Source organism: Lepisosteus oculatus, chromosome 20, assembly GCF_040954835.1.
Source record: "Lepisosteus oculatus isolate fLepOcu1 chromosome 20, fLepOcu1.hap2, whole genome shotgun sequence".
Classification (NCBI taxonomy): Eukaryota; Metazoa; Chordata; class Actinopteri; order Semionotiformes; family Lepisosteidae; genus Lepisosteus; species Lepisosteus oculatus.
The window spans coordinates 4,268,440-4,286,051 of NC_090715.1; the positions used below are offsets into that span (position 1 = coordinate 4,268,440).

Here is a 17,612-nt window from a genome sequence, read left to right on the forward strand (position 1 = left end):
GGCCTGTCCATGTCCTGACCTCTAGAATGAAATAAGATTTCATTTGAATAGGGTCATAAGGAGGAGAAAAAAAGTCCCTCGTCATTGTCTAAGAATATCTGCACACAAGAAGTGTACAAAATGTCACAATTGTAATCCATCCTCTTCAGGGCGTTCCGGCTCTTTCACATTTTAGTTGATTACGTGCACTGGCCTCCAATCCTGCCCTCCTCATTTAAGGCGGGTGCTCTTTCTACTCCCGGCTCTGCATTGGAAGACGGATGCCCGGAGGCCTGCCTACCACCAAGTCGCGCTACACTTGTGGCTTGAGGACATAGTCCTGACCCTGCTGAGTCCAGGGCTCAGAGCGCCTGGCCTCGTGATCCCATTGTTCCGTTCCGGTTTTTAACTTTGTCTTGGATGGATCACCCGGTTCTGGACTTTTGGACTTCTCCCTGGATTTTCCCTTGGACTCCTTTGGACTAGTTTGCCTTGGCCATGCCCCCCATGCCCCAGTTCACTGTCGTCACGCCCCCTGTTTGTTAACCTGCCCAGTTCCTCGTCGTCTCCTCCCCCTGCCCGTTTCACATACTTCAGGATTATACCGTCTGCATAGGGTCCTGACCAATGCATCGTAACACAAAATGAGTAAGCAATTTTCTTTGTTTCACACTTCATATTGAGCACTGAACGAGGGAGTAAATCATTCAGTTTTAGGACTGACTGACAAATATGCATGACACACAGTTAGGGCTATCTATCAAAGGTGTTAAGAGGAAAAATAACATTCAGATATGTAACAATTCAAAAATGTTAAAAACCTGTGCCAGAACATGCAATGAAAGTTCTTGTTCATAATAGTAGGATCCTCTAAACCCAAATCCTTGCCATATATTTAAATTTAAACAGCTTTTGGGTCTGTGATATGTGTTAATGTTGTTCTTGCTATGATTAAAAACAGTGAGAAAACAGTCTATACCAGATGCAGGCTGTTATGCAAAGCTGGAGAACAACTTCTTTTTTTATAAATGTGAAAGAAACAGACCTTAACAAGTCTAATTAGTCCACCTAACTATATCCAAGATAGCTCAGCTTCACTCGTATCCCGTAAATCAAAAACCAAGCTGTCAACTCTGAGATGAATGGGACAGGCTCAGATAAAAGAATGCCATATAAATAAATTAGATTTTTAGTTCTGAAAAGCAGATTGGCAAGGGGCCTGAACACAGCTGTCTAAGATATACAGCTTCAGCAATATTGGGAAAACACAAGAGGGCTCACATAATAAAAAATGAAATAGATGAGACAGAAAATCAGTGGGAGCCATTCATTAAAATGACCAGATGACTCCATTATTTATTCCTTCTTCAATAATATTGTAATTGAGGAAAAGGATGAAATGTTCAGAATTCCAGCAGGGAAAATTGTAATTGCGATTTCCTCTGTAAGATCAAGGGCATAAAACAGTAGTGACAGGAGCGCATAAGCAGACAATCGGAGGGCCACATTTCCTTCGGTATTCGATAATGCTGTGAAGCTGTTGTGTTTTTTACAGGTCTTAGGCATCATGTGAAAGTTTGGAGGACTTAAAAGCATGTTTATTAAATAATAATAATAGCATTTACCACATACCTTTACTGTATTTCTGAATGCAAGTGCTGTATACATGCACCTACAATAATTAGTTTTTAAAACAGTCATTAAATGATTGTCCAAACAGAAAAAAATGTTATTTGTACAATAGTTCCTGCACAACAGGATGATGCCAATTGATTTTTCCATTTTATTCCAATCTCATAAAAATAATTAAAAACAAAAATCACGAGCATACTTTCTTTGAAGGCTTCAAAGGAGACACTAGACCAATACCTACTGTACCAAGTCTGCAGCTCATTGCCCAAGCAGTTTTCAAGAGCAGTTAGCTATATAGGGTGTGTTTTGTCAAGCAGGGGCAGGAAACCCTATGTGGGCATAAAAAGTGCTACCTGAGCAGGTTTAACTGTGATGGAACCCACAAAGTTCCAAGTCGATCAGTGCAGCTGTTCCTACAACGAGTTTGAAGATTCAAGATCAAAACTGAGCTCAGCTCTCTGTTTTGAGAAAGGCTAATCATCGAAGTCATTTAAACAAAACCTGTCTACTTTGAAGTTAATTGGCTGTGCATTTTTTAAAGAGGAGCAGATATGACAGTTTTACAGGGCACAACTGGGGATGCATACGATAACCCAGTGCAGTACAAGACATAATGACATGCATAGACATAGTTTTGCCAGAGGTCTGGGTGTGATGAAACCTCCCAAGGATAAAGGTCAAATAGAGCAGAGGTTCCCAAGACAATGGTCTTATCAATTATGGTCAGGTGGACATTAGTAGTCACAACAATTAGTAGTTACAGACAATAGTAGCCATAAAGACTACAGTTAATTGGCAAAACAACAGGATGTGAGCTGATTGAATAAGATGCCTCATTTCATAAATAAAGTGGCAATTTGCTATGGAAGAAAAAAATTAAACACAGCACCCAGCCAAGTGTGAATCAGGGTCCGCTTTCACTGTTTGTGAAATCTGCAAATTATCCACAAAACCTGGGGCAGCAGAGGTAGTTCTGAATTGTGAGAACAAAACGGAGGCCACGATGACAGCGTGATATGCACAGGAACAACAGTTCCTCACATATTAATGTTTGGAGTTAAAGTGTAACAGAGCAGCTGTCTCTCAGAGTTGTCCATACCACTAGAGGGCTGCTTAGGCTCACTCTGAGGAAGGAACAAGTGCAGGCATTTGCACAGGATTACAAGAGAGGAATCTAATGCAGCTGGTTTTTATTAGGTTTCCCTATAATACATAGAGAATGTGGGAGCAACTACCAGATTTGTGTTACACATATAATGGCCTATATGTCACATTATACAGTAGTTGCCTAGAATGAATTTGCTCGACTGACCACCTCAGCTTTCATTGTAACCCGGCTCACAATCGTACAGTACATGCCTTCCAAGTTTAAATTAATCATCAAATCATTTTTTTAAAAATGAAAAAATGAGCATTATCAAATAGCCTGTACTGGTTTACCCGTGCAAAGACTTGTTGATGATTTGAGCAGCAGGGGTTACAAAATAGCTGGGGTCTGGCTCAGCACTGGTTCTGATGGTTTCATATTGATATACTGTATGTGAACTGTGATTGTTGATATTATTAGTTTCTTTTTGAACTCTTTCTTCACAAAAAAACTACAAAACATTGTTAGAGATCACTGCAGGTCATCACATACCTTCTCCACATAGAAGCTCAGTTGCTTGCTTGAAATATCCAGCACAGGTGCAATGAACTCGCATGTCACATCCACGGTCATGATGCGCTCTTTCCCACTCTGCTTGCCAATGATGGCCTGGCAGATCAGTTTCTCCCTCACCACCTGGGGCAAAATTAAGGGCACTGCTAAGTCAACAAGAGTGTAAGAGTGACACAAATATTCCTAATTAAGGATAATCATATTTACATTTTGCATTGACTGTGTTATAATAATAGTCATACATATACCGCATATTTAAATTATCCTGAAAAGTGAAGAGAGAAAACACAACGTTTTGGCCGTGGAGTCACACCTGAAGAAGACTCCACAGCCAAAACGCTGTGTTTTCTTTCTTCTCTTTTCAGCATGGAATAAACCTATTACTTGTTCCTTTGCTGTAAGGAACATCAGTAGGTCTTCCCGCTGGACACAATTTCTATTTCAATGGCCCAGTGTGGAGACAGTCATCTGATCAAGATGCGATTACAGATCCTATGGCACAGTTCCAGAAGCTCCAGAAGCTCCAGAAGCTCCAGACGTTTAGCGGTATCTTGGTAAATTCCCTACTGGGCTAGAAGAAACTCCTTAATTCAATTGTTGATATCAATTCCTGCTCTCCACTGGATCTGTTAATTAGTAAGGTGTTAGCTTATAAAGACTGCCACTTGTGGCTGCTATAATTCAGTGGTAGATGCAGTGGATCTTACTGTATCTGAAACACTTCTGGATCCTCTGATATGAAAAGCAGTGGAGAATTGTAAGCAATTATAGATCTCGTGCTGCCTAGTGTGGTCAGTCTGTTAATATTGCTTCTTAAAGCTTCCTAAATGAGCTAACACACTTCCCACAACCCTCGGAACATAATTCTTAACAAAAATGCCAAAGCTCGTTTTCAACTGTTTTGTTTAAAAATTGTGCATTCAAACAAAAAGTAATGTTAAAATTTGATCAAAATAAAAACGCAGAAAGGTCTAAACCAAGGTAATTGTGGCATTCGTGTGGAGGAATACTGTACCTTGGGCACGTGAGTTGAACCTTCCAGCAGCATGTCCACAGTCTGCCCCGGCTGTAGCTCTGCCCTCAGGGGATGCAGTGTAAAGACAGGAGTGTCCTGGTCCGCAACAGGTACTGGGTTCCTGTGCCTGTTGTCCTTGGAGCTGCTTTGGAAAGGCGGGGGTCGCCGACGGAACTGGGGGAACCCCTCTGTCATCCAGTAGAGCTGGTGAGGGCGCCGGCCGCGGTTGGTGATCCGGAAGTGGTACCGACAGGGCCCAGAGCTGAGGAAGAGGAGCGGTAGGAGGGCTTTCAGCTGAATTCTCTACAGAGCGTAGAAACAGCAGCTGCAGGAACTCCTGAGACTAAATGGCCTGAATTGAGACCCACTTTCGAAAGACATGCTATATCTAAATTCTGCACTTCTTTTTTTTGCCTTATATGATAACTACCTGTTTTATGAGAATTCAGAATATACAGTATAAGATTCAGTAACTCTGAATCTCTGAAGAGCTGCAGCAATACCAGCTTGCTGCAAAGAGTGACAACAAGTTTACACACATTAATAAATTAACTGTTACAAACACATCCAGGCGGGACATCCAAGTCAGGTGACATTTAGACAAAAGGGCACAAATATGTCAGAAACCCACCTGAAGTGGGCCCCCATGTTGAGAGCAGGGGCAAAGGGTCTGTCGGTCACAATGGTTGTGCCAGTGCCCATGGCGGAGACTGGGATTGAGTGGGTCTGGCTGTTCTCAATGGCCAGGTGAAGCTTATCCTGGAAGCACACCGTGTCATCCAGGTGTGCCACCAGCCTGATCTCCATCACCCCCTCGGCTGGCACCTCTCCTTCACTTGGTTCTGGGCGCCACTGGGACTTATTACGCACCTGCAGCACATTTGGCAGCATCAATTACAACAGCTCGCCCAGTGGGTAAGACTGCAGAATTCATGGGAAATTAGAACTACGCATTATCTGTTATTCAAAATAAAAAGCAATTGACTCACCTAAGAAAACTTAAATCATTTTATTATGGTTAATTCCCTTTAGATCAGAACCAGACAATGAGATCTTCAATGAGATATCTTGATTAGACATACACAACAGAAGAGGCAGGTCCTGGACAATTTCACACCAGTGTACCAGGACACTGCCATGTTTCTGTGGTGCCAGTATGTTCAGAAAGGGTGTGGTATTGGTTTTACACAGAGAAACTCCACTGGACCAATGCAGTTATCTCCTGACATTTCAAAAAGCTGAAAAAAATTAAATCCTACACACTGTTTTTCCTGATTTCTAATGTCATTTCAGATAACAACCCCTGGAAGAGTGCAGAATAACTTTATCCTGACCAAAAGGCACTAACCAGTCTGCTGGACACACCTTGCAGAGAGCTCACTTCAAACCTGCTATCTACCCAGACAGCGGAGGCAGTCTGGCAGCAGACCAGACACGTCTCTTCTGCACTGCTGCTAAGACAAGTTATCTTGTTCTTTTATCTTAACAAGTATTACATTTGAACAAATATTCTTTAGAGGGATATGCCCATATTTGCTTTCCTGGACAGACGTTTATTCAAACACTAGACACAGCAAACACCTATTGATTGGGAGAAACAGACAGGGAAAGGTAGCAATATCAGATACATGTTCTTATCTGATCCCAATGGCTGTTCCTGATTCTTAGAACACATTGAAATAAAATTGAAAATTGCCTCCTTTTTCTTTTTATTTGGAGTTGTTTATTTTTTCAATGCTAAACTGAGGATATACAGTATTGAACACTGGTGCCACAGGGCACAGAGGCAAACTACTGAACATTGAACACACAATATGTAAATGATATGTAAATGACCTGATCATTACGAGAATGCACTGTAGACATTTCCTGAAAAAAAATCACTTATCCAGTTAGTCTATACTAAGACAAATAATTCCTTTCTCCAAGACTTATTTTATCAGAATTGCAGCAGAAAAATATGAGTGCTGGTTTTGAAATAATAATAAAAATAATAAATAATAATACGGGTAATGTCCTTCCCTGCTGTATTATGCCCATTGCAGCTTTGGTAGAATACATCCTTAGGATTACTTAACATCTCATCAAAGCAAACGTTTCTTTCTCCCCTTTGAGTTTGAGAAATTCCTCTCTTCCTCAATTAGAACAGGAGAACTTGCAGGAATATGATCCAGAAAGTGTTTTTTTTTTTCCTGAGGGTCAGCAGTGAGTATAAGAGGGGAAAGATGGGAAAGATCTAGCATCCTTTATTAATATAATGAACATGGTGGCATTATGATGACCTGCTGTACTATATGAGCAGGGAGCATTATTTTTCAGTAAAGAACAAGGTATTGACAGTATTTGCATAGGTCCAGCAGCCCTGTAATTCAGAGATAGCTATATTAAATTATGCTTTTTAAATGTCCATGCATGTCACATCACTGTCAACAGAGTAATGAATCCCAAATGCATCTTTAATTTCTTACAGTTTTACTGTACCTGGATAAATCTCTGATCCATTTTGCAATATAAACAACATGCATAACTAGATCAGCATCCTTTCAATGGAATCCTGATAAGAATGGTGGTGTTTTCAAAACTGAGACAACTATATTTTTTGAGTAACAGTGAAAAGCCCAGGGAAAACAAGTCAGTTGAATGTAATTTGTGGAAAAGGATGTTTTTACTGCACCCCTGCTAAGAAGTAATGGAATTTAATGATACAGTGGCTTTTCAGATTAAACATTTCAAGTGCATAAATTAAAAAATATATTATTATTCAGAACACGTTAACTGATTCAAAAATAGATTATTCTTCCCTTTCTGACATTGCTGTTGATTAAATGTAAATGTCGCCTACACAGAGGTTGGTTTTAGTTCCACATGGCTTTGAGCTCTTTGAATTAGTGTCTTTCTTCTTTTAATTCTTTAGGATAGACATCCTACGCTTTTAATATTCTCCAGGCATCTCTGTCTGCTGTCTTCACTCCTGGCCTTATCAACAGACTTGACCACATTTGCAAATCCTGAAATTAGGTGTTGTGACCAGCCTCATAAAAAAGTTTATGTGATTTAGAAGTCTCAAGGATCCTTCAAATTTTCAGCAAATTAAACAGAAAAACTGAATGCTTCCAAATGTTCAGACAAATCTTTAATAAATGTCTCTCTTTATGCAACTACAGTCCAGATACAGATAATTGGATGAAGTGAAAAGTGAAACACAGACATACAGTACAAGTGACATGCAGTTTCCAGAATAATATCTCAGTCACATTAAGATCATGAGATTGACTGAAACAATGTAAATAAGCTGTGGGCAAAGCTTGGTCACTTAAACAACGGAACCTAAGTATAATCTTACCAATATATTTAACGTTTGCCAATAAGCCTGACTTTGAAAGAAACTTCAGACCTGCAGACAGAATTATTGAAAAACAAGTCACAAAGAGACAAAGAGTTAAATTTGTTGTCAGTTTAGCTCATCATCACCAGGAGGAACAGCTTTGACCCTGGGTGATTTCCTCTTCATCATGGAAGCCACCTGCGCTCCCACTGACATCATTATTTTTCAGCCCACTGTTAATCCTCAGCTCTCTGCACCCTTTCTCACAGTGATCAATAGGGTCAGTAGACATTAACCTGAATTATATCATCAAACGCTGTGGACCTCCAAATCCATGGGAAATGTGATCCCACAGAGCCAAGGCTGAGGTTTCCAGAGTTCCTTGCCTCAGTGAAATAATTACCCTGGGTGTAACAGACACCTGCCAATTAAAACCCCACTACCACTACCTACTACAACAGAAACAAGGCTTTTCCAGATGACCAGGATAAGGGAATGTTTTTCACACATATTGTACATTACATCAAAGATGCATCTTTGATGTAATGCACAGTAATTAACACTTGTTTCTCATTCAAAAAAGCACTGATTCTTTTGTGTGTGCCATTCATACATAGTTATGAGTTTCCCTAGTTACTGTATGTGTTCAAGCAAAGTTTAGAATCACTTTCCATACTGCAATGCCCTATTTGATGTTTTCTAAATAAACTTTTAATTGGGTTTCCTAAACAAGCAGTTATAAGCATAAACAGTGGTAATTACTTTGCCTTCTAAAAAATGCATATTTCCAAATAAGAGATGTAATTCTCTTTTTTCTGCAATTTATTTTTTTAGTTTAGGCAAACAGAAATATAAAAGCAATGAGTTCCCTGGTGAGAACCCAAAGGTGTAAAATGCAATAGGAAATATGACTATTAGTGCCCCAGGTGTAAGTCTATGAATAAGCAGTCTTTTGGCCACTTACAATAACTTAATGGTGTAGAAAAGTATAAAACTAAAAAATACTTAAAACAACGTTCCTTGTTGCTCAAACCTTTGGTTTGTTTCTTTGTGTATGTGAAGAATATAAGCCCTTTCTTCACAGGGATAAGAAACTACACCAAATAAGTAAAGGTGATGTTTCATAGTTAACGTACTGACCTGAGGACAAGTCAGCGTTAAAACAACATCAGGCAAATTATGGCAGGGGTCACTGAAACACAATGGAGCTACTGTACATGTTTCAGTGCCATATTTTCTCCAGCTCAGATACAATAAAAAAACATTAACCCTGATTTTAGAATAACAAAGGGGTATTTGTGGGGTAGCCTTGAAAGGTCAGAAAGCATGCTGGTTAGGGTCAAGGTATCCCAGAATCCAGTCTATCTCAGCATGCACAGAACACAAGGCGGGACTAAAGGCTCAAGTGCACGACAGAGAAAGAGTCTTTGATAAGCCAATCACACTGGGTCAGGTGTCTTAGTGAGGCAGGACAGCCAAATTCTGCACACTGTGTCCCAGGCAGGATCCGGCACAAGAGCTGTGAGGCAGCTGCGCTAATAGCACTCTGAAATATTGGAATGTTGCAATCAGAAATGTGACATTTTCTATAGTGTATGTTTAATATTATACTCTGTGAGATTGCCTCATTAGAATGTTGTCCGTGGGTAAAAGGAGACCTACTGCACTGATCTGGTACCGTGAGCTAAACTCTCCCTCTTTCCCTCACGTGCACACAGAGCCAGCGAAGGAGCCTCTAAGCTCCAGTGCAGGACTCACTTTGCCAAGACGTACAGTAATTAAAAGTGTTCAAGAACACATATGAACACTTCCCATGAGTAAAGAGAAAGGAGGGAAAGCGTTCCAAATCCCACTTAGAGCATCTGCTTGTGAGTTGTTACAGTGGCTCTTTCAGCTCACAAAACACACTTCCTAGCTCAAAGCAAGCTTGGAAATAAGGTAGGTTATACTGTACGCTACCCTTCATCAATACCTCAAAAGATTTACATCATTTAATCAGCAAACTTCCACAAGGAAATAAAACACCATTAACACGACTAATTAGTGCAGAATTATTAATATCCTCCACAATACTAACAATGCTATAAACGCTGGGAAAAAAGAGCACCTTACTAAGCAAAACAAACAAAGCCAAAGAATTAAGCAATGTTTTTCAAACATTACCAAGGGTTAAAAAGTTGATAATTAAGGTTTCTATTTAAAGTCAGTCTTGTTTATTGCTTATTACTTCCCATCCTTTCCATATCCAGGAGGAATTGATATCCCAGTGGAAATTAGAAGAGGCTTGATAGAGAATGCATTCTGTTAATGCTATTCAATCTTTGTAACAAACACAAATATGAAAATGCATATTTATTTATAACATTGAGCTCAGAAGTGATAAACACATTAAACCGGTATTAACAGGTTCTGTTATTCCAACACAAAAATGTAAGTTTTTCAACTGGCCTTAGAGAATAGTACCCTATTCTCTACCACACAACATATATAGCAACCAGTCTAAGTCATAATCATAAGTCCAGCTTTTCATGTATCTATACAATCATTTGTTCTTACAATAGATTACATCCGGAACAATGGCTAGTTTTAATCTTTTTTGCATTTTCAGTTTTACTCTCTAGGGTAATATTCTCACTACAGATGCACATGTACTGTAGATAACTAATTAATGGCGAAGAGGAAACAGTGTGATAAGGTATTAAAAAGTCTGTGCTGTAGAGTACCCTGTAATGTCACTGGATTGGTACAGAACAGAAAAGGAAACAGAAAAGGAAAAAAATAACTGTTTGAAAAAACTCTACACAAAGTAATTCAATAAAACTAAAACCTGGTTGAGGCATTAATATATCCTGCACTATCAGTGCTGAATTACTACTGCCTTTCTTATAAATGTTTCAATAACATTCAGAAATCAACTACTGTGTTTCTTCCTGCAAATCCTATGGCAAAACTGACAGTTTTAATAACAATAAAATCCACTTGGATCAACCAGTTCTCTATGAAAACGAAAACAAAACATTGTTCTTTGTTGTGTTATGGTCTTCCACCTCTTTTAATCCTGTTGAGGATATACTATTGCACTCAGAAACTAAACATAACTGTAACTGTGTCAGATACAAATACTTCATCACACCTAAGCAATGCCATTCTACTTCATTTTCATACTCATGGGCAATGCTATACATGGCGTTGAATAAAGGGCATTACTATTAAAAGCAATACCTCAACTACTCTGATTTCCTTCAGCTTGATAAGATAGGGAAATCCTACCTGGAAAAAAAGACTTGAAAATAAACTGTTGAACACTGTGGTACTCTAATTCAAATCAAATCAAAGTTTATTTATCAAATGCACAACAATACAGCGTGCAGCAGTAGTTGCTGGCAATGAAATGTCTTTTCTGCAAGTTCACAAAAATCACAAGAATCACAAAAACACAAAAATCACTGAGCTGTTGTCACTGCAAAGCTCTGGTGATTAATAACATATTTTACCATTTTGACTCAGTATCAAATTAAGCAGGCTACAAAATGATGTACTAATTGCATAAGCTAGAGTTTCTAGACAGGTGCCTTTAAGGCATTTAGGAAACAACAGATGCAAACTTTCACTCTCTCCTGCCAAAACTACTCATATCTTCATACACCTTGGCCTGCTTCATTTTCTCATTTCCCACCACAGTTAAATTTCAGTCTCTTCTTCCTTTATTGTCACTGTAGAAAATGTTTGTGCCCAGGCGAGCCAAAACTCACAGCTCTGAAAGGTGTTCAACTCCTCGTGCAGATGTGCTCTGTTTCCATGGAGACTGAGGACTGTGAGCTGGGGCTTGTCCGGGCATAAAAAGTTTTTTCAGTGATTCAATAGGAATTGCTTGGGCTACTTGTCCCATCCACCTGCCCCAAATTAACAGGTGGTAATGCCTTCAGAACAGAATATTTAAACTCTGATCTGCCACTGATCCGGTGCTCTGCCATTGAGCACCTTCAGACCAGGGCAGTGCTCGCTGCACAACAAGCCCGTGTTTCAGAAGGACACTCAGAATCCCGCAGGAGAATATTTCCGTCTGACTCTAACCCGCTCTGCCTGCCAGCTCTAAGTCTATCTAGCCATGCATCAGACTACTGGCAGATATCTGAAACCCCCTTATCAGAAAATCCCATGTGGCAGCACAGCCACTTTGCCCAGAGTAGTCGTGAGCTCGCGTACAGTCAGGGACCAGCCTTGTTTGCTCTCGCCTGATCTTTCATCAGTCTCTGTCGGCCTCCACTCCCCGACCTGTTTCGCCAATCTCCCTCAGCTCTTGTGTGTCAGAAATATCTGTTCTTACACTTCCACATTCTGCACTGCTGAATAAAGATACGGATTATATTACAGAAACAAACAAATACACATCCTGAGCTCATCTTTAAAAAAATGCTGCATATGCCACTCTTTTTAAAATGGTCACCTCTATACATTTACGCAGGGTAACATACTAATTTTTATTTCTGTTTTACTCTACCACTTTAAGGAGCATCCTCCTCACACCCTTTTTGTGCTTTTTACAAGAAATCCCACAGCACGCATTAAACATCTCTAGAACAAGAGCAATCCTCTTAAGATTAAACGAGTCAGGATGACATGGTGGTGAAAGAGAGGGTAGAGGTGTTTGAACCTCACATCACGATTTGTTTGAAGATGCTGAAATGTGCTTTACAAAAGGACAACAGTGACATTAATTGCCCTCCTTTGTCATATATCATCAATATGACCTAAAATGGTCTCTTTTGTAGACATGCGTTTCTATAAGACACATTTCTATTTTACCAGAGAGCAGACATAAAGTTGGCGGTTTACATGGGGTACCACTTCAGCAATTCCAGCTCACTTCAGAGAATTTCATCCAACACAGAGAACCGAGGAGAGCAGTAAAAGGAAAAAGATTGAAGCATAGAAAGCACAAAGTCAGAAATAAAAGCAATTTCTTGAAAAAGTTTAAATAACAGGCCGCAGAGAAGTAAGCCAGATGCACTGAAGCATCTCTGTAAAATAAGAGGAAGAATGCTCACTATTGCTCAGGGGAGAGTGGGGCGAAGGAAGCACAGCTCTGAGACTCTTTCATTACAAATGCAAAGCTAAAATCTGTTTCTCTTCAGGCACTCAGATAGATATCATCCAAATGGCCTCACCACAAGAGGATCAGAGATTATTCTTCAATGAATTAGCATCAGAATTGTAATGGCGGTGGTTGGGGGGTGATATAAAAAGGAATTGCAGCTGTGGGTGGTTTCATTCGTTCCGCAGTAATAGATCTTTATTTTAACAGTGTCATAGATCACATTTTCAATCTCTGAAGAGTCTTGAGAGGGAAAATTAGTAGTAAGGGGTCATCAGGGAAAAAAGCGCTGTGCTGCACATATGGAAATGGCTTTAGTAACACAGCTCTAGGGAACCTACCCTGAAGACGATATCTGAGCAAGCAGTATGCGTACTGAAATATCAATAATCGGATCAGACACGCACTGAAATGACTTAATCCCATCAATTGCTTTGAACTGCATCAGATCAAAGAGGTGTAAAGATGAAAAAAAACTATTGTACATTTTTTTTACCTAAAGCTACAAAACATTTTTCTACAGCCTTCATAGAATACAAATAAAAACAGTAGTTTGGATTTTTTTTGGTGAAACCAGGCACAACAGTTTAACAGAAGTGGAAACTAAAGTTTAGGACCATTCAAGACGGTGGAGACCATCAACCAAAAGTAAGATCAATAGCTTAATGGCATTCTTTCATTTGCAACCATCTTTAGGGTTCTTATCAAAGAAGTTCAGATTTTATAAATACAGTACACCTATTTTACCATGTACTGTAGATATTTTTTAAATAGAATTAATATTTGGCAGAGTTATGAACTGCTTATTGTTGCCTTAGTGAAACCCAGTGCTAGCTAAAAAAAGAAAAGAAAGCTTGCCTGTTGCAGGACAGACAAAAGCAAGGCCTCTCGGTTCCCTGATGCCTATCACTGTCTTGTCCTCAGACTATGAAAGATCACATTGCTCTAGTTTTCTGATACAGAAAAGCAATACTAAATATATACCAAACCATTCTTTGTCTAACTTCTTAGATGGTATCTCTAGGAGAGACTGATCTGTCCCCAAACACATAAATCACTCACTGCCACTAGGTCTGTTTTAAATGCAAATGCCTTCAACACTATTCCGAGTGCAGCTCGAATGCTGCATTTATAATATTTCCAGGTATAATAGAAGCTGCTCAACAGGATTGGGGCACAGTAAGTCTTCTGAATCTCTGCACATAAATTACATAAGTAGATTGGCTCCTAAAACATAAAGCACAGCTTTTTAATAAAAGTCTAAATTAAAATGAGCACTGGAAGGGAGTGGGGTTGCATAAAGTACCTGGAGTTCAACAAAAAATGTCTTGTGGAATGAAACTCATTTTAATCCATAACATAATTCATGGTAAACACTGAGAATGAGCAACAAACTGTCTAACAAATTTTTGCTTAATGTAGAAATGCTTATGCTAAATACATTATAGAAATCAAAATAAACTACCATCTATGCCTTTCAATAGCTAGATGGCAGTGATTGTAATGTTAAAGGGGGGTGGCCTAGTTGTTACAGGGCTAGCGTATGACTCACATTATAATCTGATAATCATCTGTCTACCTACCATGGATCCAGTTTGACAGAGGGACCAACTAAGCTCCCATAGTGTTTGCAGAAAGTAAAGATTCAAGAAAAACAATTCAAGGCTAGGATGATTTTTTCTCTCTAGATGTCAAGCAAAGGGTAGGTCAGGCCTGTAATTCCCTTGTTTGCAAGAGCTGTTCTGCCACATGTCAGAATCACCCTGCCTGCTCTGACTAACATGACCAGTCTAAATCAGGGCTGCTTTTGGCCAGAACATCTAATTAAGTGATGAATGAACCAAGCAAGGAATGACTGAACTAATTAATTGAACAGCCAATTAGACTAAATTAATTAAAATTAGCATTGTGAATTACAGCAGGTATTGCATGATGGAGAAAACAGAAAAAAAACTGTCTGAATTGCATTAGTCCCTAGAGAAATGAAAGACTGCAAGAGCTTTTTCACATTTCTTTGGTAAAGAATATGCCCTGAGGCTCAGCAGTACAAATTACCCACCATTTGTGCCAAGAAACGCGCTGGGATTGGGGACTGGTTAGACAGCTGCAGTGTCCTGGTTATGTCTGTCAAAACTGGGATGCTCCCGAAATCCACTTCAGTCACTTTAACGTGAACCACTGGCCCTTCACCAATACAGGACAAGTGCAGCCCCTGAGGAAACAGGAAGAGTTTGACTGAATACAGGAGATACTAAAGCAGATGGGTTATTTTGGCTTATGTCTATATTTCGTAAGGAAAATACAATGTTATTATACAAAGTCTGCTGAAAGCTCAATTGTGTAACTGCTACATAAGGATATTAAAGGTCAATCCAAGGCCAGATGTTCTGCTCACTAAGTGATATAATCAGGCGTTAAGTGCTATGGAATACATTATTATTTTTAATGAATAGTGTAAGATTTTTTATAATATCTGAATTCTATGGCCTTTAGAACTATATATAATCAAATACATCATGTCCTGCTATATCAAATTAAGAGACTCATTTGTAACATGAAGAGTTCTGTCGATAAGTTTGTTACTAGTGTCGCAGTATGGACAAGTGCAATAAAGAAATGAGCAAACAGTCCTATGTCTTATTGAAAATATAGGACAACTGATGGCATGGGGAAATTATCATTCAAATGTAAAAATGCAAACAGGCAACTATACATACTGTGTTACTGATATATGAGTGTACATTCAATTGATTAAAACTCACAAGTGGTGGCTCTTCACTGCCAAACACAGCGATCAGTGCCACGGTTTCAAGCCTGCCTTTGGCCTTTGCCTGAAAGATAAGTGGAACCTCCACCATGGAATGGGGTTCGAGGATGCCACGAGGATGAGGGCTAGAATACAGCAGAGCAGGAAACTCCTCGTACTCCTGCAGAAAGGAATGTGCAACAGTTACTGATGAAACATGCTGCAGGTGCAGGTCTTCACTCTGTTTCGGCAGTATGCATGTGACATGTGTTTTCATTCAGAATGGACAGTGATGTTAATCAGAATGACAGGGCCTGTCAGAAAAAATACTTAGTAGCAAGGAAAAAAATCACCTTTAATAGACTGCTTCATATGAAACGTCAGATTGACACTTCAACAATTAAGAAGAACCAATCACCAAGCTAAAGCAACTCAAAAATCAGTCATGACAACAGAAGCCCAAAAGTTCACATTTTCTTCAGTGACCTGTAATCACCACAAGTGGATAGACCCAGGAAGTTTTTGTCTTCCCAAACTGACCTGTGAAAGTAAGCCATAGCAAGCTGGCAGGTCACTATTATTCATCAGCTTCACTGTCTTCTGATAGGGGTAACCCAGGAAGCATTTGTGAAAGTCCAAAACTGGGGTCTCCAAACGCAAAGCAGGAATAACACATCTAGAGGATAATAAATCAAAGCAAAGGAAAAAAAAACAGTCAGATGAGCCACTTATTTGTTGTTCTGAAGTTGGAATTTATTGTACTCTGTTAAAATCTCTGTTACGGGTTTACTCTACATTACACAACCCTCAAAGGATAGCAGCCTGCCACATACTGTATGTTTCTTCACCATTAGAGTGTGAAGGGAAATACATCTTATTCCCTCAACACACTGTACTGATATCTGTGCGCTTCTTTGTACAATTTGAAGACTGAAATGTGTTGAAAACAACAGTAGAATTATAATAAAATCTTAACATAATCTACAAAAGGAACAAGTAACAGGTTTATTCCATTCTGAAAAGAGAAGAAAGAAAACAACATTTCGGCCAAAGAGCCTTCTTCAGGTGTCAGCACAGTAACATAATCTATATATTATATGACAATAATATTCCTTTTGTGTCTTAATTCACTTAAGATAAAGAACATTGCTACATTCCACTCATAGCCACCCCCTACTGAGAGCATAATTCAAAGCCGGTCCTCTTACCTTGCAATGATTGGCAGAGCCAGGACCTCCTCCCCAACTGCCTGCACATCCACCACCAGAGCCAGCTCATAGCACTGCACTGTGTTCGAGCACAGGGTCACCTGCAGAGACAACAGCCACACAGCACTGTCACTGCTGCACTCAGTGGGCTTGGGGGGTTCAAGCTCTAATAATGATTCCTATAAGAAAGGTGAAGCAGACAGGGGACGGACAAGGGATAGGCGATAAAGTAGAGCACTGTTCAAAGTTATATTCTACTGAAGCTGAAAAAATGGGGGAAGGGAGCCATTGATGCAGTATATCAAATAGATAAAAGCTATTTACTGGATAATTTGTTCACTCCACCAAGTTAAGACCCTTGTCACTGTAAACTCAATGTGCACCATGTAAGGACTTGACCTACTTGTTATTCCTACAAGAACCTCTGGGCAACTCTACAGATTTATTTCCTATCCACAGTAGCACACTATTTACTCAGCTCCTAATATATATTCAGGTAATGTGAAAGAGCAAATTAAAGTTCAGAAGTGACATTTGGCTGTCATTTAAGTGAACAGAGTAGGATATTTACAGACAGCAGTTGAGGGGCGGAGAAATATCTAACGAAGCAGCGGGCTTTTGTGACATGCTGTGTCTTATGAAGCTGTCAGTTAAAGAGTGATGGATATCATATTCCAAGTGCTCATTAATACATAACGACGATTAAAGGTTTCATAAGTCTAGGTGTCATTTATTTTAGAACAGAAGATAAAAGCAGAAAACAAAAGGCTTTTGGCAACTTCAGACGCTGATCAATAATAAATTAACTTTTTCAACTGCAGAGGGTGATGCTGTCCCTGTTTCAAGATTAAACGTTGGTGTACCCTTACATCTCTGCTTGCTGTATGCAAACCTGTCCTGGAAAGTGTCTCCATTCTTTTAATGCCACTTCCATTCCAAAACTACTGTAACA

The 17,612-nt window shown here is 39.5% G+C and overlaps 1 protein-coding gene across 4 annotated transcripts in view; it reads right to left on the minus strand.

Annotated features, from left to right (window-relative positions):
- The window catches only part of hydin (HYDIN axonemal central pair apparatus protein), a 91,486-nt gene that overhangs the window by 43,189 nt on the left and 30,685 nt on the right, over positions 1-17,612 (minus strand). For all 4 annotated transcript variants that reach the window (XM_015368617.2, XM_015368618.2, XM_015368619.2 and 1 more), the window contains exons 15-21: positions 16,661-16,761; positions 15,993-16,128; positions 15,469-15,633; positions 14,766-14,918; positions 4,918-5,156; positions 4,287-4,548; positions 3,251-3,394 (exon numbers count right to left, since the gene is read on the minus strand). In XM_015368617.2, coding sequence (XP_015224103.2) covers positions 3,251-3,394; positions 4,287-4,548; positions 4,918-5,156; positions 14,766-14,918; positions 15,469-15,633; positions 15,993-16,128; positions 16,661-16,761 — 1,200 coding nt within the window. The remainder of the gene's footprint in view (positions 1-3,250; positions 3,395-4,286; positions 4,549-4,917; positions 5,157-14,765; positions 14,919-15,468; positions 15,634-15,992; positions 16,129-16,660; positions 16,762-17,612) is intronic.